The sequence below is a fragment of the Physeter macrocephalus genome, chromosome 3 (assembly GCF_002837175.3).
Source record: "Physeter macrocephalus isolate SW-GA chromosome 3, ASM283717v5, whole genome shotgun sequence".
Taxonomy (NCBI): domain Eukaryota; kingdom Metazoa; phylum Chordata; class Mammalia; order Artiodactyla; family Physeteridae; genus Physeter; species Physeter macrocephalus.
This window is the reverse complement of record NC_041216.1, coordinates 21,712,103-21,733,063: the sequence shown is the minus strand read 5'-3', so window position 1 is coordinate 21,733,063 and position 20,961 is coordinate 21,712,103. Positions and strand designations below refer to the sequence as shown.

At 49.4% G+C, this 20,961-nt stretch overlaps 1 protein-coding gene across 1 annotated transcript in view; it reads left to right on the top strand.

Moving 5' to 3' along the window:
• KAZN (kazrin, periplakin interacting protein) overlaps positions 1-20,961 on the top strand; it is a 1,042,391-nt gene that overhangs the window by 901,693 nt on the left and 119,737 nt on the right. The window contains 2 exon segments of the mRNA XM_028487818.2: positions 7,501-7,507; positions 15,136-15,172. Coding sequence (XP_028343619.1) covers positions 7,501-7,507; positions 15,136-15,172 — 44 coding nt within the window.

Genomic DNA, 20,961 nt, shown 5'->3' with positions numbered 1-20,961 from the left:
CCCTCTGGTGGATGAGGCTATCTAAGAGGCTTGTGCAGGTTTCCTGATGGGAGGGACTGGTGGTGGGTAGAGCTGGCTGTTGCTCTGGTGGGCAGAGCTCAGTAAAACTTTAATCCGATTGTCTGCTGATGGGTGGGGCTGGGTTCCCTCCCTGCTGGTTGTTTGGCCTGAGGCAACCCAACACTGGAGCCTATGGGGCTCTTGGGTGGGGCTAATGGTGGACTCTGGGAGGGCTCACACCAAGGAGTACTTCCCAGAACTTCCGCTGCCAGTGTCCTTGTCATCACAGTGAGACACAGCCACCCCCTGCCTCTGCAGGAGACCCTCCAACACTAGCAGGTAGGTCTGGTTCTGTCTCCCCTGGGGTCACTGCTCCTTCCTGTGTGTCCCGATGCACACACTATTTTGTGTGTTCCCTCCAAGAGTGGAGTCTCTGTTTCCCCCAGTTCCTGTTGAAGTCCTACAATCAAATCCTACCAGCCGTCGAAGTCTGATTCTCTAGGGGTTCCTCCTCCCGTTGCCAGATCCTCAAGTTGGGAAGCCTCACATGGGGCTCAGAACATTCACTCAAGTGGGTGGACTTCTGTGGTATAAGTGCTCTCCAGTTTGAGTCACCCACCCAGCAGTTATGGGATTTGATTTTATTGTGATTGCACCCCTCCTACCATCTCATTGTGTCTTCTCCTTTTTCTCTGGATGTGGGGTATCTTTTTTGGTGAGTTCCAGCGTCTTCCTGTCGATGATTGTTCAGCAGTTAGTTGTGATTCCGGTGCTCTCGCAAGAGGGAGTGAGAGCACATCCTCCTACTCTGCCATCTTGAACCAATCCTAGTATGAGAATTAAGCAAGATACTATAAGTAAACATCTTAGGTCTTTCGTGGGACATAGGCATTTAGCAATTAAAGCAAAGTACTATACTAGGTACTAAGGATACATGAGCAAAATGAAATTTTTCAATATATTTAGCACAGCGCCTGGCACACTGTGAGCACTGAAAAGTGATTGTTGTGCATGTGCAGACTTTCCTTCTGACATTTGAGGAACAATGATGTGATCACCAGCCAGGAGTAGATTGAATCCTGATCTCTACTATTGACTGGGGGAGAAATAGATAAAACTCTAAAGTTAAGAAGTAATCTTTATCTTGACTTAGAAACGGAGAAGAGGAGAAAAGCTCAGAGGATCCGGTGCTCTTGGAAAAGCAAAACGTCTCCTGCAGGCCTGCAGCAGAGTTAGAAGAACCCAGAGGAAGAATCCAAGTGGAGGGAGAGGGGGAGCTGAAGGAGCCCGGGAGTGAATAACATGCATTAAAAGTCATAAACCTCAGTTTCAGGTGCTAAGAAATCATAACCCCACTTTAAAGACTTTGACTCCCAAATTTTAAAATGAATCATTGCATTTTTTAAGCACAGGGTCAACGTCAGAAGAGAATATTTACAACTATGAACATCTGTGCCTAGGCGGCCTTTACAAATGCATGATCTGAATGCAAATTGAACAGCTATAAACTGGCCTAATTTATAACAGCGTATGAAGATGTTGAAAACTGGGGTGGGGGGGCTGGTGTGCAACCAGGAGGTGGGCTCCTCAGTCTTCAAACAAATTCAAGGTCGAATGGTAATGATGAGTCTATTCAGTAATCATTTGTCCCCTTAAAACCGATCAAGAGAGCAAGTGACAATCTTGAATTTTTTTAATACAATAATACAAATTCAGTCCTCAGTAATAAAAATCATCAATAATTGTTAGTTCACATGTGAGCTGAGCTCCTAGGGCCGTGCTGTGTGCCTTCCAGCCGTGGTTCTACCATTTCTAGTTCTATGTCTGAGCAAGTCTCTTCACCTCCCTGAGCCTCAGTGTCCTCATCTGTAAAGTGGGTGTAAGAATGGAGCCAGCTACACAGACCTGTTGTAAAGGGTTACAGCTGCCTGGTACATATAAAGAATGCTCTATACACATTTGCTATTATTAGCATCAATTATTATTGGTTGGAACCAGGAGTTGTTTGCAATGCTGAGAATGAGACTTCCACCATCTTTAGGCAAATATATTTACCTAAAGTGAGTGGCTGCTTATTCATGGTTCTCATTGAGACGCGGCTCCCTTGCAAACTTGGACAACAGTGAAAGTGTGTTCCCTCCTCCGAGTAAATGAAGAGGCTTATAAAAGCAATAATAAATATACCTAGGTTTCCATGGAGACAATTATCTAATTAGGTCTTTCCTTTAATCAAAGGAGTCCAAATTTAGGAACTCTTCATGTGTTTCCTGATTAAGGGCATGTGTGGTTTCCCTGAGTTGCTGGAGGAACCCCAGAGTGGAGGCATTCCCCCCAACCTCATCACAAATGTTTTCATCACAGATGATGGCAGAAGGCCTGGTAGCATCTTCAGAAGGGCTAATTTTTCCTGACGGCCCTGCTAAACTTTGTTTGCTGATGACCCTCTTCCCTCTGGCAGTCCCAGCAGAGACAGGCAACACCAAAGGGTCTCATTTCCCTTCTCCAAGGACTCAGGAGCGGTGCCCACTGGAGCCAGCGTGTAAAAGAGAAAATTGCTGCCCTTACAGTGCCCAGCCTTGAAATGCACAGAGTAACCCCAGCTCAGATGGGCTGTAACATGTCAGAATGTGATGAGGCTGATATTTGGAATTTGCTACTGAACATAGTCCCTGCAAAATGCCATTTCCAGCACCTAATACCTGTCTGGGGAAAGATCAGAACATTTAGTTTTAATCCTAAAGGTCATGCAGGAATTCACCTTAATAATGGAGCCCCAAGCCAGGCGAAGAGGCCAGGGAAATCTCACCAACAGAAGCTCGTCTGTCAGATTGAGCCCCTGCAAAGAGGAAGAGCCCATGTGCAGAGAACTGATAAAGACCACTGGCCTTTTCAAGGTGACCCTGAGAAGCCATGTGTGGTTGGATCTCTTTCTGCCCCAGAACATACCTTCTGCAAAAACACAGATGCCTGCCTTCATGCATTTATTGAACAAAAATTTATCTGTGCGCCAGGTCCTGAACCAGATAAGCTACAGATAAGACATGAAAGGCACACTCTTTGTCCTTGAAGAGAGAATTGCCAAGCCAAGGAAAAAGAAAAATGCTAAGAAATGACCCCACTGCTGTCAGTCTGAGTATACTGGGAAAAGCACCATGGCTTGCCTAAAGAATTCAGGGAAGGCTTCCTGGAGGAGGTGGGCCTGAGCTGAGTCCTGGCTGAAGGGTAGGCATTTTCTGGCAAGTAAGCATGGTGTGGGATTCCTGGCAGAAAGAACTGCTTAGAAGCATGAGAGACCTGGCCTGGTGGGGAGTGTTATAGGGGTGAAGGGGCATGAGTCTGAGTCTGGAGCCAGGGAGAGTGTGATACATCAGGATCTTAAGGACCAAACTAAAGAGGTGGGTAGAGGACATGTCCAAAGGCGGGTCCTCACCCGTGGACGGCAGGGGGCCCCTAAGGAGGGTGTACCAGTCAGGGTTCAGTTTGAGAAACAGAACCAGGAGGAGATATATATTAAGAGATTTATCAGAAGGCAATCCATTTATTACAAGGCAAGTCTGAAATCTGAAGGGCAGGCTGGAATTCTTGAGTACAGGGTGAAGCTGTTGCCACAGCAGAATTTCATCAGGGAAGCCTTGGCTCTGCTCTTAAAGCCTTTCAACTGATCAAATCAGGCCAACCCAGATTATCTAGGATAATCTTTTACTTAAAGTCAACTGATTATGGACTGTAATCACACCTATAAAATAATTTCACAGCAACACCTAGGTGAGTGTTTGATTGTATAACTGGAGACTGTAGACTAGCCAAGTGGGCATATGACACTGACCATCACAGAGGGGCTCTGGGGAAGCACACGCTTTCTGCAACACCTCCTCCTCTCTCCCTGGATTAAAGGTGAGGCACGACGCCTCGAGCGACTGCTCCTGCATCAGAGAAACCTGGAAATTAAACAAGGGCAATTCTGGGACTGCTGGGAATAAATGTAGCTGCTGTGCTGGAGTGATATCACCAAGCCCAAGCACAGCCTCTTCAGACAACTAAAAAGACATAGTTCTAGAAATCTAATACATCTTGATTTCAAGCTCAGCTTGACTACTTACCTTTTTTTTTCAATGTTGATTTACAATGTTGTGTTAGTTTCAGGCGTACAGCAAAGTGACTCAGTTATGCATGTATAATATATATGTATATATATATATTCTTTTACAGATTCTTTTCCATTATAGATTGTTACAAGATATTGAATATAGTTCCCTGCGCTATACAGTAGGATCTTGTTGTTTATCTGTTTTATATAAAGTAGTGTGTATCTGTTAATCCCAAGCTCCTAATTTTTCCCTCCCCCCCACCCCATCCCCTTTGGTAACCATAAGTTTGTTTTCTATGTCTTTAAGTCAATTTCTGTTTTGTAAACAAGCTCATTTGTATCATTTTTTTAGATTCCACATGTAAGTGAGAGCATATGATGTTTGTCTTTCTCTGACTTGCTTCACTCAGTGTGATACTCTCTAGGTCCATCCATGTTGCTATATTTTTAAAACATCTATGAAATGAGATAATACCTTAGAGGTATCTTAGGAGATTAAGATGCAAATATTAGTCAAGCTTCTAGACAGTGCTTAAGAAGAGGTGGTGGTCTTTAACTAAGATTCATTTGGCTACAATAACAGGGACCAATGCAAGCTAAATTAAGTAGAAGAGAAGAAGTTCATGGGAGGAATATTAGTGTGTCTCATGGAGTCCAAAAAAAGTTGACAGCACGCCTCAAGAACATTGGGAAGCAGGGCAGCCCCATGGACCTCCATAACTGGACTTTTTGACCATCCCTTGGACACTCCTGCCATTGACCAGACTCGGCACTCGACAGGCACCAGGCTCAGTGCCTCTCAGTTCAAATTCTTGAGAGAAAGAACCTCACTGGATGGCTTGGGTCAGATGTTCACCCAGGATCCAATCAGCTATGGCCTGAGGGTGGTGTCAGAGAGAACAAATATGGCTGCCAGGTCTTACCCTGTTGGACGTGCGGACACCTCAGGAGAAGTCCATTCTTCTGGCATTATGGAAGCTCAGTGGAAGCTTCATGGTGCTCCCTATCCCCAGTGACCGTCCTGCATTGACTTTGACCAACACCTTCTCATCTTTTCTCCATCTGCCCCACTGCAGACCTTATGGTCAACTCTCCGTCTATGTAGCCCAGGACAAATTATTTACCCTCTGTAAACCTCAGTCTCCTCATCTCTAAAATGGAGATGAAAGTAATACCTATCTTATACAAATGTTGTGAAGATTAAATAATATACATTGCGCTCTTAGCTCTTAAAGTGATTGTTGTTGCTTTCATTGTTGTTCTTTAACTGTTATTAGTATAGTAGTGGCAATGTTTCTTGCTGCCTAGCTGAGCTTAGGAAAAAATAATAATAGCATAGAGCACTGTGAAGAGACAGAAGACATGGACTTTACAGCCAGCTATATATGGATTGCAACCTCACCCTGCCACTTAGTGTCTATGCAACAAGTTACTCAACATCTCTGAACTTGTTTCTTCATTTGCAAAATGAGACTAGTAATAACCATCTTGCAGGATCCTTGTAAGGATTAAATGACATCTCTATGCATAGTGCACTTAGCAAAATGCCTAGTATATATTAGGTGCTCAATAAAAGGGATTTTTAAAAAATTATTTATTTTTGGCTGCATTGGGTCTTCATTGCTGTGTGCGGGCTCTCTAGTTGCGGCGAGCGGGTGCTACTCTTCGTTGCGGTGTGTGGGCTTCTCATCGCGGTGGCTTCTCTTGTTGAGGAGCGCAGGCCGTAGGCGCACGGGCTTCGGTAGTTGTGGCACACAGGCTCAGTAGTTGTGACTCACGGGCTTAGTCGCTCTGCGGCATGTGGGATTTTCCTGGACCAGGGCTCGAACCCGTGTCCCCTGCATTGGCAGGCGGATTCTTAACCACTGCGCCATCAGGGAAGTCAGGGAATTCTTATCATTATTATAATAATTCTTATTATGAAACCACTTACTTAGTCAAATAAGTTCCTATGTAGCATGACTCCCCAACTTCATCTTACAACAGTCTAAATCTGATGTCCTTTCTAAAGCTGATGTCATTCATACCTTGGCCACCTGCAGTACTGGCTGATAATTATTAACAATTCTGGCTCATATGCCTTCTCCCATTGGTGACTCTATAGTGAATATTTTCTGAGCTGGGCGGTGCTATCACTGGCTTCGAGGACATCTGCAGTTTAGGGAATGGCAGTGTGATTTTTGCATATGGCACTGAAGCGATCCGTTCTTCACCGGGACTGGAGTTAATTTGGGGCACTCACTGCCTCGGTTGCACATCCCCTGGGAGCGCAGAGCTGAAACCCCACGCTGGGCCAAACCAGTCATGGCAATTTGGCACCTTGAATAGATGGCAAGAAAATTTAGCTCAAATAAGGAGCCACTGTAAGCACATGTCATTTTCATCTGCGTTTAATGGAAAAAGGCCACTGCCCTGCATCTAAATAACCTGATGCCTGTCTTTAAAACGCGCTCACTCGCTCTCTTTCCTGACTCACTGAATCAGGATAAAGAAAAAAATACCTTTGTATACGGCGGTGCCGGAACAATTTGCACACCCTGTAATTCTCATATAACCCTGGCACTCTCCCCTGCTCTCCTGCAAGACATTGAATAGAAGGATGTTGTGCTGACACCTCCTATTGTAACGATGTTGTTCGTCTACGGAAATACGCCGTGGTGAATTTTCTAGTAAACAGCGAAGTGCCGTTAGAAGTGCTGCTAAATTACCCATTTCTGAGCTAAAGGCACAGCGTATATTTAGGGAGAAGAGTCAACATTTGGAATCACATTCTTCTGCTTTTTAATTTCCGGCTGTTGACTTCAGCATCTCTAGATTTAGACTGAATCGGGCATGCTCTGCGGACGTCCTTCACCGTGCACTCTTGGTTCCCTTCCTGGAAGGCAGTATTGCCCAGTGATTAAACCCACAGACTTGGAGCTCTGATTCTCTGGGTTCTTTGCTACCGTTGCCACTTTCTACCCGTGGCACCTTGGGTTGTTATTATCGATATGTGTATTAACACATATATTGTACTTGGCCAGTACTAAGGAATGTTTTATGTACTTTACCTATACTGACTCTTTTAATCCTGAGATTTACAACTCTGTGAAGTAGGTGTTTTTCTTATAATTCCCGTATTATAAGTAGAAAACCAAGGCATAGCTGAATATCTTGCCCAAAGTCGAGATGTAGTCATAACCAAGCTGGCGTTTGAGCCAGAGATCTTGTATCTGGAATCCCTGTTCTTACCTGGTGTGTTTGGCTTAATCTCTTTGAGCGTCGTCTTTCCCACCCATAAAATGACAGGAGTACTAATACCTGCTTCTGGGATTGTTGTAATGATTAAATGTTTTGAGTCCAAGCAGGTGAAGCGCCTAGTGAAGTACCTGGAATATGGGCACAGTTAATGCTGGCTGTTCGGCAGTGAACAGCTGCTACGTGGGGCCTCTGCCTTGAACTCCAGGGGTGCTCTGGGGACCTTTCACTGTGGGTCCTAGATGCTGGCACCCCTACAGCTATGCCTCATCACAGCCCTGTTGACCAGCATCATTCTGGATGGCTCAGAGTGGGTAGAGGCTGGAGGAAGGAAGCACAGTCAGGAATCCACAGTAGCCCGGGAAAGAGATGGTGAGACCTGACCAGGGCAGTGGACGTGGGAAACCTGAAGGGAGCTAGTTCAGTAGAAGCATCAGTATCAATGATTCAGCATTTCTGAAGGATCAGCCAGAGTAAGGACCATGTCAGTGGCCCCAGAAGAAAACCAAGCCAATCAGAGGTGAAAGCCTGGCCTCCGTGCAGGACCCGCTATGTAGTTTGCTGGTCCCTGAAAAACGAAAACACGGGACCCTGTGTTCAGAAAGTATTAAGAGTTTCAAGACAGCAACAGCAGCGCATTAAAGCAAGCACGAAGTGCTTCTAAGCGTTGGGTCCTGTGCAGGTCACGTGCTCAGGAAGCCAGCCCTGCCTCTGTGTCACCGTCCTGACTCCCACCCCCAACCCCAGGAACTAGAGATGGGCCAGCAGTGGCTCCCAGGCTTCCAACCTCATCAGCTCACCTGCTTGGTTGGCCCCAGATTTCTCTCTCCAGGAGGAGCACAGCCGAAAGACAAGTATGTGGCAGGTAGAAAAAGGTGGTCTGGACTCCCACAGGAGTGGGGCACGGAAGAGAAACGTTTAGCCCAAATGAATTGTGATTAACCACAGATACTAAGGGGTGCTCCAGGGAAGCCACGGTGGGTACATGGAATTCTTGAGGTGGCAGCTGTTCCTGTTCCTTCGGGAACAGTCTCTGGCCAAGGAAATCGATGCAGCACAAACGCTCGTAAGGTTTGCTTTTCCCTACATCAGGCTGTTAGCGTGAGGAGGCGTGAGCTGCAGTCACCTGTCTGCATGAATAAAACATGCACGGTGGGCTTCCCTGGTGGTGCAGTGGTGGAGAGTCGGCCTGCCGATGCAGGGGGCGCGGGTTCGCGCCCCGGTCCGGGAAGATCCCACATGCCGCGGAGCGGCTGGGCCCGTGAGCCATGGCCGCTGAGCCTGCGCGTCCGGAGCCTGCGCTCCGCAGCGGGAGAGGCCACGACGGTGAGAGGCCCGCGTACCGCAAAAACAACAACAACAACAACAGCAAAAAACCATGCATGGAGACCCAGTAAGTGCTGAGAGCACCAGGCACTGAAGGGCCCCGTGAACGCACGCAGCGCGGAGGCCAGGCCGCCGTGAGTCTGCTGCTGCGAGCACTCACCTGCCCAGAGATGGCTTTTCTTCCACAACCGCATCATCTTTAAGACGCTTAAGCAGGTCAGGCCTAAGACGAGAGGCAGTGTGATCTGAGGCGTGTAGACAGACGCCTCTGCCCAGCACACCCTGTGCCTAAGGTGCTGCCATCAGAATCCCCCGGGTTCACGAATGCCGTCATCTTACCCAGAGGGTTACCATTAACTTCCCGCAGTGCCTTCCCGGGAACACTTGACTAGGGTGTCTGGCTCTTTTCCGGCAGAGTCCTGAAGGGGTGGGACACAGACAGGGTAGTTTGGATATGGGCGTGGGAGTCTCACGTGTCAGCACCACTCGTTCATTTGTTCACCGCTTCACTCATTCTGGAATATGGGCACAGTTAATGCTGGCTGTTCGGCAGTGAACAGCTGCTACGTGGGGCCTCTGCCTTGAACTCCAGGGGTGCTCTGGGGACCTTTCACTGTGGGTCCTAGATGCTGGCACCCCTACAGCTATGCCTCATCACAGCCCTGTTGACCAGCATTTGTTCACCGCTTCACTCATTCTTTCTCTCATCTTATAGTCACTGAACCTCTTCCGGGGGGGAATGCTGGCCAAAGCTGAGGACCAGGAGGGTGCCAGGAGGGCACCTCAAAGCGAACCTTGTCCACCCAACTATTTAAAACCAGAAGCACCCCAGAGGCAGGGAAGGACACACCTGAAACAGACCAAATCCACCCGGTTCGCGTCGGCTTGTACGCACAGCCCTAACTCCTTTCCAGACCTACTTTCCTCCGCTGCCCTACACACACCCTGCTCTGCAGGCGAATTAAAACATCTTGTGTCTTCCAGCTGCTGAGCCTTTGCCGCTGCTGTTCCTTCCATCTGGACCCCCCTCTGGAGGCGTTTCCACCTCCAGGATGCCCCCTGTCCTTCAAGGTCCACCCCAAACCCTGTGGTTCTCTGCATCTCGTTCCCTGGTCCCCGTGACCTGTTGGGACTTCGCCTTCCTATGCGTGTCCTTAGGACTAAACCCCCCGCGCTTCTCACTGCCCACGACATGTTCTGCCCCCTGCCTAGTGATTTGTTTTCCTGTCTCTTTCCCCATTCTTTCTCCGAGGCCTAGGTCCTCGGTCTCTTCATCCTCCCTTAATCCCAAAGCCTAGAAGGCATCTGGCGCACAGTAAACACGTTGGCGTAATTGAAGGATGCCCCCTGGCTGAAAGCGCTGCAGGTACCCGATTTTTCACAATTTTTGAAAGGGTTCTTTTATTTGTTTCCATTCCTGCTGCAATATGGTCTCCTGTAACCAAGTCACCATATCTCGCTGTACCTTGCATGTCCTGACCCATGGTGGGATACGGAATAAGGGGGCTTGTCCCACTTTTTTATTATTGTGATGTAATTCACATACCCTAAAACTCGCCATTTTAAAGTGTACGATTCAGTGGGTTTTAGTCTGTTCACAAGGTTGTGTAACCATCCCCGCTGTCTGATTCCGGGACGTTTACAGCACCTTGAAAAGTGAAGGGCTCCTGTTAACTTAAAGCGTGTGACGGTTCTTTTGTTTAGAAATCATTGGTGCCGTTGGCCAAGTCCCGCAGGCCAGCTTTGCCAGAGCTGGGAGGACAGATGGCTTCTGGGGGAGGCAGGCTGGCATTCTACCGGTCCTTCTTCTTCAGCGTCTGAGTCCCATCCTATTCCACCTCCATTTCCTTTCTCGCTTATGCTGTGCCTAACTGAACGGCCTTGAGATGCTCTCTATCATCATCACAAGCCATCCCGCTTTGAACTCTGTCCCATCGCTGTTAATCTGCTTGGACAGCCGTGCCCCTGGCGCGGTTTATTAAGATTACATCACCCGGGGACCAGCGCTCATGTCCTGAACGCTGCCGAGAGCCATGGAGGAGCAAAGGGTGGGGAGATCGTCCAGACACCCGGAGGCCACTGGCAGGGGCTTTTCTGGGAAGACCCCATATGGGGGCACGTCCGTGTGGGAAACCACCCAGCTTGCTCCTTTTTCCATCCCGAAATGCCACTATGGGCCTCATCCTCGGGCAGCTCTTTCCAAACGTATTAGCTGGTTGGTGACACATGGAGCATTCAACATGCTCCCCGGCAGCTCTCTTAGGCTAAGGGACCAGCACGCTCTACCCGTGAGCATCCTCGTGATTTCCAGACCCCGAGTCTCGAGACCAGGTGGAGGAATGTCACCCGGTTTGCTGGACCTGCCTTCCATCTCCCTGTCACCTCCTTCCGATTGGCCAAAAGGTTCCCAGCAACCCAGCACTGAAAACGCCCAGGGCTCCACGAGGACGCGAGCGAGGACTCGGCCCCGGGAGAATGCCAAAGCAGGCGGTGATACGGGGCTGGGCGAGCTTCCGGAACATCCGAGGCCTTCATCCATCCTGTGGCCGGTGGGAGAGCGGCTCCCGGGCCTCCCGGGCAGAAGAAGCACCGCCAGCCTTTCGTCTCTGCCCGCACAGCCCCGCGGGCCCTGCGCTCGATCCCGTGGCAGCGGCCGGGGGCTTTCCTGTGGTTGCTGTGTGACCTCCCGGCGGGGGAGTGGGGTGCGCCTTTCCAGAGGAGCAGCTGCATTCGCCTCTGTGCCCTCCGCGTGCGCGGACTTCCACTGTCATGGCTGTGACTGTACTTTCAAAACGCCTGCTCTGGCCCCTTTCATGTTACTCCTGAGCCTCGTCTTCAAACACCCCTTCTCACCCTCCCTCGCCGTCAAAGCACAGGGCTGCCTTTGGCTGTCAGATAGAGGACATGAATCAGAATTGCTACCTGGTTGAAAAGGCAGATCATCCAAAGGTGGCCACAGCCACTCACTCATCCATCCATCCATGCATTTATTCAATGTTTATTAAGCACCTACTGAGTGTCAGATACTGTGCTGGGCGTTAAGGAAACAAACGTGCACGAGACACGATCCCTGCCCCCAGAGACTCTCACAGCCCAGCAGGCAGGCAGACAGACAAGAATAGCAGTGACCACACAGGGGTGGAGGAGTTCGGTGCCTATCTCCAGGGTGCAGTGAGAGCCCCGAGGGTCCCTTCTTTCAACCTAGAAGTCAGGGTGGCTCCAGGAAGGAGCGGAACCTTGCCTAGCATCATGAGGAACTAGTGGGTGCAGAAAATGGGAGGGGTGCTCCAAACACAGGGAACAGCATGTGCAAAGGCACGGAGGCGGGGAGAGCAGTGGGCATGTGGACGTGGTTGGTGGGACAGTGCTGGGGAAGCAGCAGAGGGAGATGACAGTCAGGCCGGCGAGGCCGTGTGCCATGTTCAGGCAGGGCAGCTAGTGACAGTTCTCTACAGGGGGATGATGGAGATGGACACCCCTCGGCAGTGACGTGGATGAGGCAAGGCTGGAGGCAGGGACCCCCAGGAGACGACGGCAGTGGCCCCGTCAAGAAACCCTGAGGGCAACAAATCAGGCCTCCTCGCTGGCATCTCTGGGGTTAGCCTGGCTTTGTTGGACAGAGGAGCGAGGGGTTTGGAGGAGCCCCGGGCACCCACAGCATCTTCCCAGTTTCCTTTGAGGAGATGTTGTACACATTCAGAGCATTTCCTAAGGCGTCGTGGCTAATCTCTGCATCCCCCTATCCCATGCAGTTTAGTGATTTAGGGGCTGGGAATCTGGAGCCAGACTAGCTAGGTTCAAACCCAGCTCTCCTACCTATTAGCTGTGTGACCTCAGACAAATTGCTTAACCTCTCTCTGCATCTGTTCGCACTGCTGTAACGTGGGGATGAGGATAGAGGGAGTTTCTCGTCACAGGGCGTGTGAGGATGACATGAGTAACAGGCGTGTGTCGGTGTGTAAATATGTATATAAAGTACACGGCACACAGTAAGTGCTCAATGAATGCTTGCTCTTATTCTTCCTGTAATGGAGCCTTCCTTACCTCTGTGGCGTAAGACAGGTCAGAACAGGGCCCAGTTTGTATTTGAAGCCAGTGAGAACTTGGGGTAGACAGGACCCCTGAGCAGCCCCAAAGAGTGCCCTCTAAGTGGTCTCTCAGGAAAACAAGCCTCCCCATCTCAGGCTGCACCCTCCCCTCTCAGCGCCCTGTGAACCCACATAGCCTATAGCCTCCACCTGAGGAAATTAAAAACTGGATTGGTTTTTTTCAGCGTAATCAAAAGTAATACCACAGGGCCTGACCTTTTGTTCACAAGCAGTTATAGAAGTGGCATTTGCTAAAGTCTCACCTTGAGCCTCTGCTTCCCTGCTTTCCTCTTCTGGCTCCTAAGGATACATCCTGGTTTGGAGGTGGCTGCCCCCACCTACCCTCCAACAGGGTTTTCTAGGTGCCCTCTTGTGATTGTAGCCATCAGGGGTTAGCACAGGGGTCACCCACTTCATGGAAAGCTCAACAGGGATTTCTGGCCTTAATCTAAACCAGACACAGTTAGGAACCAAAGGGATGTGGAAATCCCTAAAAGTTCCCATGGCATCCAAAATGATGTACTGTCGCTGGAGTGTCTGCTACCAGAATCATCCACAAGCTGTCAAAAGGCAGCAGATCTCTGGACGTGGAGCATCCCAATGCTGTGGGCCTTTGCCCTCCTGAGCCCTGGTTGCCTCCTCTACCAAATGGGTATAGCCAGTGGTGTGCTGGTAAAGTGTTTAACAACCAGCTCTCTCCAGGGTGGCAGAGAGAACAGCTGGCTGTGGCATTCATCAATTTCCACAGGGTAAATACGTACGTTACTAACTTGACGTGCCCTGTGGCAGAGCTGGGAAGGTATGCGCACAGATCTGAGGAGGCCGGGCAGCCGGCTCCAGCACACCACCGGGTAACACAGCACCGCCTCACAGGCAGGATGACGCGAGAGGCAGCACAGCAAGCGCACGCTACACTGAGAGCAACGTGCAAACGGACCACCGGGAGAGCAGGAACCCAGGTCTTACAGCCGGTGGGAATGTGCAAAAGCCCAGCTGCAAACTTTTCTGCTACGTGCCAGGTCCGTAGCAGGTGCTCGTCTGGCTCGTGGAGAGTGATTCGAAAGCCCTTTATATTTTTGATTCACAGATTTGCTTTTCTCCCCGCAGTTTATTTGCAAACTCAGGCTTCATGGAAACCCTCGAAGTGCATGCTCTCTCCCATCCACCAGAACCTCCGAAATGAAACCTACATCTGCCCAACTCCTCCCCCGCCCACTGCCCAAGGGATCTGGTTCCCACCTACTTCTCTGCCCTCTTCTCCTGCCACGCATCCCTGCTCATTCTGCACCAGCCTCTGGTCTCCGTGCTATCCCGGTGATGGGTCCAGCATTCTCCTCCCACAGGGCCTTTGCACATGCTGTCTGCTCCTCTCCTTATCCCCCCTCACTCTGGTCTCTGCTCAGATGTCACCTTTAACAAAGCCTTGTCTGAAATAGGAGCCCCTCTCTCGCACTTCGTTCTTCATCCCCACAGACTGCCTTGTATTTCTACCGTATATATTATAGGTTTGCTTGTTTGTTTATTGCCTGTCCTTCCCCACCGCCTCCACTAGTGGAAGGAAAGATTTCCTTCCTTATGGAAGGAAATCTATTCCTTTGTCTGGAGTCCCTGCCTCTTCTCTGTTCCCATCAACACTTTGTCTTTCTCCGATCAGAAATGCCAAATCAGCTACCTTCCAGCCTCCGGTTTCTGATTCTGGCCCCTTCTCTCCCTCAGGGCTCTGTAATCCCATGGACACAAGCCTCGGGGTATCGCTCCTGCACACAAGCATCATATGCCTCCATCCAGGACGGCCCTGACCTGTGCGTGGGCCTGTCCGGCACCCCTCTCCCCACCTGAACCTGAGCTTTCCCCAGCCAGAGCTCAGGCCCCTCAAGGCCCACATCTCAGTGAGGCCGCGTGCCTCTCTCCTGCATTCAGATCAGCCATGACAACCACATGTCCGCCTGCCCCCCTGGATGTGAGCCCCGTGGGTGCAGGGACCTCGTCCTGTCCAGCTCTGATCCCCAGTCCCTAGAACAGAGATGGCACGTTGTGGGTGTGTGAGACAGACTCGGGGAGCCGACAGTTCTTCCGACAGCCCTGAATCTGCTGGAGAGTTCTGGGTGCGTTTCTGTTGCAAAAGAGCACAAAAGAGCTGAGTTCGGCTCAGCTCTGTGGGTTGCCATATTTAGGAAGATAACTGTCCCACCGTTAGCAAGTGTGACACCATGAAAGTCTGTTCATTAGATGTTTCTTCAAAGAACTGCCTTTTGCATAATATTAACAGTCCTCACCCTCTGTCACCTGAAGGAATGAGAAAGGAAGGGGGGAACTTAAGAAAGACACAAACTTGACAGAAGAAAAAAAGAGGCTTGAACAGATGGTGTGACCTGCCCCTTTCTGCACCTGCAGCAGAGAAGCAAGACTTCAGGCAGCTCAGCGGGAGAAAGCAGCTCCCAGATCCACTGTGTGTGGAAAATGGTGACCATGGCCTTAGGGGTTTCCAAAGCTGTGAATTAAACTGTGTGGATGTATCATTTGGTGGCCAGTTGAGTAACACATGTGAAGATAGAAAGGGAGAGGGTGGTTCTGTTTTTAATTTACGTTTTGTCCAAGAAGTGCTAACAGGAGGACAGTGCAAGTGGAATTCTAGAATCCATTCCAGGAGACAAAAGTCTACAAAAATGGATCGATGGGAGAGGATTAGAAAGTATGTTGGAACCAAGAATGTTAAGGGACTAAATGAAGACAAAGTACAGAGTTTACAATGCATCAGATCGAGAAAAACGGGCACTGCATTGCTCACCTAAGCCTTTTTTAATTTGTTCTGCAAATAGAAGTTCTATAGCTTCGAGGTAAGGGCTGTCAGCCCTGGAGTCAGGAAGACCTGGGTGGAAATTCTGTCTCCACCTTCTACTAAGTTATCGGACCCCAGGAAGTTTACCTCTCCAAGCCTCAGTTTCCTCATCTGCAAAATGGTCATCATAATATGCCTACTTCATTGAATCGTTATGAGGATTCAATAAAATAATCCCTAGTTCAGTTCCTAAATCAACACTCAGAAGATGCTAACTCTTATGATTTACTTATCAAATACTATATGGTGCCCACAATGTACCAGGGACCTTTCTAGGTGCTTGACGGGCATTAATTAATTCAGTTACTTTTCACTGTCCACCAGGAAGGAGGGACTATTATTTCCCCTAATTCACAGATGAGGACAAGCACAGAGAGGTTGAGAAAACTGAGTCACACAGCTCAAGAGTGCTGGAAGCAGGATTCAGACCCACGAGTGTAACCTCTGTCTCTGTGCTCTGCTCTGCTGCCTTTCACACAGTTGCTTTTTTTTTTTTTTTTGGCTGCGTTGGGTCTTCGTTGCTGCGTGCGGGCTTTCTCTAGTTGCGGCGAGCGGGGGCTACTCTTTGTTGCTGTGCTCAGGCTTCTCATTGCAGTGGTTTCTCTTGTTGTGGAGCACGGGCTTCAGCAGTTGTGGCACGTGGGCTCAGTAGTTGTGGCGCACGGGCTTGGTTGCTCCGCGGCATGTGGGATCTTCCCAGACGAGGGCTCGAACCCGTGTCCCCTGTATTGGCAGGCGGATGCTTAACCACTGCGTCACCAGGGAAGCCCTTTCACACAGTTTTGGGCCACCCGCAGCATGCTTGGCCCTTTGGTAAGACACCAAAGCTGATGGAAAAGGAGTAGAAAACACAGTCCTATCTTTACCTGGCTTGCACTCTTATTAGAGAGCTCACTGTCTCATGAAGTCCTTCGCTTATAACACAGAAAATAATTATGTAGTGTAGCATCGGGCAACTTTGCAAAGTCCATCAGCAAACATCCTCCTCTTCAAACAGAGATCAACAGTCCCTGTAGGTGAGCTTTGCTTTCTTTTTCAGAGTCAGATGAACAGAGTTGCAGAAAGAAATGCTCCTTCTTTTAAACCTCTGACATTGGTGAGGTTGTTTGTTACTGCAATATAACCTATCCTATCCTGTCCACTACACTCTCTTAATACTACTTTGTATCTAATTCTTTCACAGTAGGTGTGCCATGTTTACTCGTTAAATGGAGATGAACTCCATCCACCAGTTTACTTGAGGGCTGCAGAAGCTGAAATAGGTATTTTCACCTCTTCTGCCCAGAAAGGCTTCCAGTAAAGGAATGGAAAAGCACCTCCAAGTCTGAGGCTAACTTCCATTTAATTTTTAGAGGACCCAGTCGAGTTGCTAAAATGATCAGAAATGGGCCTGGCCAGAGCTAGCTCTGCAAAGAGGGGATTTTATTACCTCCCAGACCATTAACTTAATCAGATCAAGTCAACGTCAAGAAAACAAAACTTCTCATGTCATGGGTGGGGCTCAAGATATAATTAACAAGCAAATTTGACTTTTATCTGGAAGCCCCTTAGGAATTTTTTCTTTTTTTGGAAAGTAGGCTTTAACTAAATAAAAAAAATTATGTAAAATTTAGTTTCATTTCTGGAATCTTACAAGATACGTCACAGGAAGCCTCAGAGACCCTAATCAGAGTTCCTTTCCCTTACTTTATTTTCATATCTTCATTCAACTAATAAAACAGCATTAGATAATAGATGTCCCCAAAGCCATATTGAAGTTATAAGTACCTGACATGTTTCTTCTACTGAATTATGGAGACATTGTCAGAATACCTATGTACCTGGAGAACCAGTGTCATGGGAAGAAACTCAAGCTGGGGTATAAATAGCTTCTAAAAGACTTGGAATGACAGGTGGAATGACAGTTCCATGATGAGTGACATGAGGAAAGAGCAGGGACTTAGGGGGGGCCCAGAATTCCAACCCGGAAGTATACCCCAATCTGTGATCTCAAGGTTTTTACCATCTTGAAACCAAGAGCTACATATGACCCAGCAATTCCACTACTAGGTATCTATCCAAGGGAAATGAAAACCTGTGTCCATATAAACATGAATGTTCACAGCAGCATTATTCACAATAGCCAAGAGTTGGAAACCCAAACGTCTATCCACTGACGAGTGAGGAAACAGACTGTGGTATGTCAATACAATGGAATATCTTTTCAGCCATAAAAAGGAAGGAAGTAATGACACGTGCTATACCATGGATGAACCTTGAAAACATGGTGCTAAGTGAGAGAAGGCAGTCACAAAAGACTAGTGTGGTACGATTTCATTCATAGCAGATGTACAGAATAGGCAAATCCATTGAGACAGAAAGCAGATTAGTGGTTGCTGGGACTCGGGGGAGTGACTGCTAACGGGTAGGGATTTCCTTGCTGGTGATGAAAATATTATGGAATTAGATAGTGGTGATGGTTGTACAGCTTTGTGAATATACTAAAAACCACTAAGTTGTATACTTGTAAAACGTGAATTTTATGCTATATGAATTATGTCTCAAAAAAAAGGAACGGCGGTGGTGAGATGAACCATTCTATCATGCAGCCAGCAGAGCTCTGTGATGATTCCAGAACATCTTGGCAGCCAGTCCACCAAAGCCACACAGAGCATCGCAGGGTGCGTCCACATCGCTGTGATTCTCTCTCCGTAGCACCTCAACAGGCTCCTTGGGGAATTTTCTGTTTTCCTGGGTCCAGGGAGTCAAGGCCAGGAGCAAGTTCACATGGTTGGGACAAACCTTACTTGTCAGCGTTGCAAGATGCCATGCAGATGCAGGTGAAGTTGCAGGTGGCGTCCACCCCATCCACAGCTCACGAGGCAGCTAAGCCCTTAGCCTGAGGGCCTCTGGGCTCTCCTGGGACTGGAAGAGAAGGGATGTGATTTAGGACTGGCCACCCTTCATTTCCCAGGAGGAGGAGAACAGGCCTCTCGGGATGTAGCCACTCCACAGGTCCTGGGCTTCACCGGGTAGGTTGTGACAGCCTGCCCACACATTTGCTGCAAGGTCTCCCCGAAATTCCCCCTTCTCTGCACTCAAGAGGGCTCTCCTCTTGACCCTTCCAGAACCTCCCTCCGCCGCAGCCTGCTTTTTACAATGATCTCTTCCAGGAAGCTTTCCTTGGTTCTCTCCCTGCAGTGGTTCTCAACCGGGGGCGTTTGGGGAACACGGGGCAGAACCTGCAGACATTCTTCGTTAACTGGGGTGTGTGCCGTGAGTAGAGATCAGGGGTTCCCGTAAGCATCCACAGTGCACAGGACGCCCCACACGGAAGCGTCTGGCCCTGATGTCAGCGGCGCCAAGGCTGAGCAGCCTCCCTCCGTTTCCCCGCAGCGTTGTTGACGTATGGTTTACATTGAAGACTTCTTTATGGACATTGATCCTGTTTGGGCAGCTGGCTTCTTTTCAGGGTTAAAGAAGATCACCAATAGGACAAGGGGCCTGATAGGACAAGGAGCCTGGCACCCAGTAAGCTCCAGTAATGGCGCCTGTTATTCTCATCACCATTCTCTCTGGAAGGCAGGGTCTCATCAAGACTCAGAATGAGATGTGACCCAGGAGTGAAAGCCATTGACTTAAGTCCTGGCTCTGTCCCCAGCCCACATGGGGACTCAGGAGGGCCCCTTGACCTCTCGGGGCCTGGTTCCCTCATCCCTAACCTGGAAACATTGCCATCTAACCCGTCCTCTTCCCAGGGTGGCCATGAAGACAGAACTCGATTGTGAATGCAAAAGTGATTTACAAGAAAAGTGAGATCTTTTCGTTATTATGCCTAATACTCTGTCACGGCTACTACTTACTGAGGGCTAATTATACAGCAAGTGCTGTGCTAAAGGCCTCCCTTCGTCCACACAATGTCTGGAAGAGGAAAGTTTTGTCATCCCCATTTTACAGATGAGGAAACTGAGGCTCGGAGAAGTGAAGTTGTCCTGGGTCACCTAGCTGGGAATTAGCAGAGGGAGGGTTCAGACCCACTGACTCTTCACTGCTGTCCCCTGCTGTCTCCATGACTGGTGAACAATCCCACCTTCTGGCCAGCACCAGACGTGACTGTCACCCCAGCCCCCAGTGTGCTTGATGGCCCTGATACTCAGGATCAGAAAGTCCATGCATTGGAGGTCCCTCCAAGCAGGACCAGGGAGTGAGTTGCTGAAGCTGTCACACACTGCGCTCTCTCCCTCCTCGAACACGACCTCTGCCCCAGGGGCCCGTGGCTCGGGCTGTCCTCCATGAATAATGCCCCAACTGGGTCTCTGCATCCAAAATGAGGCAGAGCCATAACGGGGCCCCATAAATCCAGCTCCATCTGGGGAGTCACTCAAGTGCTTTACGACTGTACTTTCCAAGTGCTGTTCTCACGGGGGCTCCTCCCTCCGTCGCCCTCTGCTCCAGGATGGGCCAACGCTTCACCGTGTTGCCTCAGGGCCGCTGGGCACAGCCAGCAGGCAAGAGCCTTCCAGAGTCTCATCCACATGCCAGGACATACAGAGCCCCACGGCAGATACTGTTTCCTAATTAACGCGGAGCATTTTATCTGAACGCACCTCCAGAACCCAGCAAGATAAACATCCCCCCCACCCCCCAACGCAGTCCCGGTCCTTTATCCTCTCTCCAGCTTCTCGCCTGTCTCCAGTCCCATTTCTGGGCCTGCTAGCTCCTGCCCTCATGCTGTTGGTCTCTGAGTCTAGCTCCGGGGCTCCCAGATGGTTTGGTTGGAACACTTGATGTCACGTTTGGACGTGGTCTGTGCCATCCCCCTCTGCCCTGGGCTCAAGCAGCTTTAACTGTCAGGCAGGGCCTTTGCAAGGAAGATAGACTAGCCTTAGAAGAAATGTAAGCAGAGGGGAAATTGATTAGAGGGACCTGACAGAGCTCTCCAAATCAAAGGAAGAGCTGGTGAACAAGGCTTGGAAGGGTCAGGACTCAGAACAGCCCAGAATTCCAGGTAGCAGGGACCTATGAATGGTCTTGTTGGGGGTCTGCTGTTGGGATGAATGGACTCTGGGCCTGTGAAGACTTTGTGTGTCTCCACCAAAACTCCGGCACCAGGGACAGAGGGTCTGTCGGCCTGACTCAGGCTCAGTGGGGTAAGTCAAGTCAGGCTGAGCCACACGCATTGAGAGTACAGGAGAGGTCGCCTCAGCAAAATCTGTGTGCTATGACCAGAATGGGGGGATGGAGGCAGAAATAACAGAGGTCAACTCATTGCCCTTATTTATCATGTCCTGTATCCCCAAGTCCCCAACACTCAGCTTTATGAAAGAAAAGGAGGCCTCCTCCTTTCTTTTCTCTTTGGGGGGAACATATCAGGTTCTTTAAACCTGATATGCACAGATGTAGGT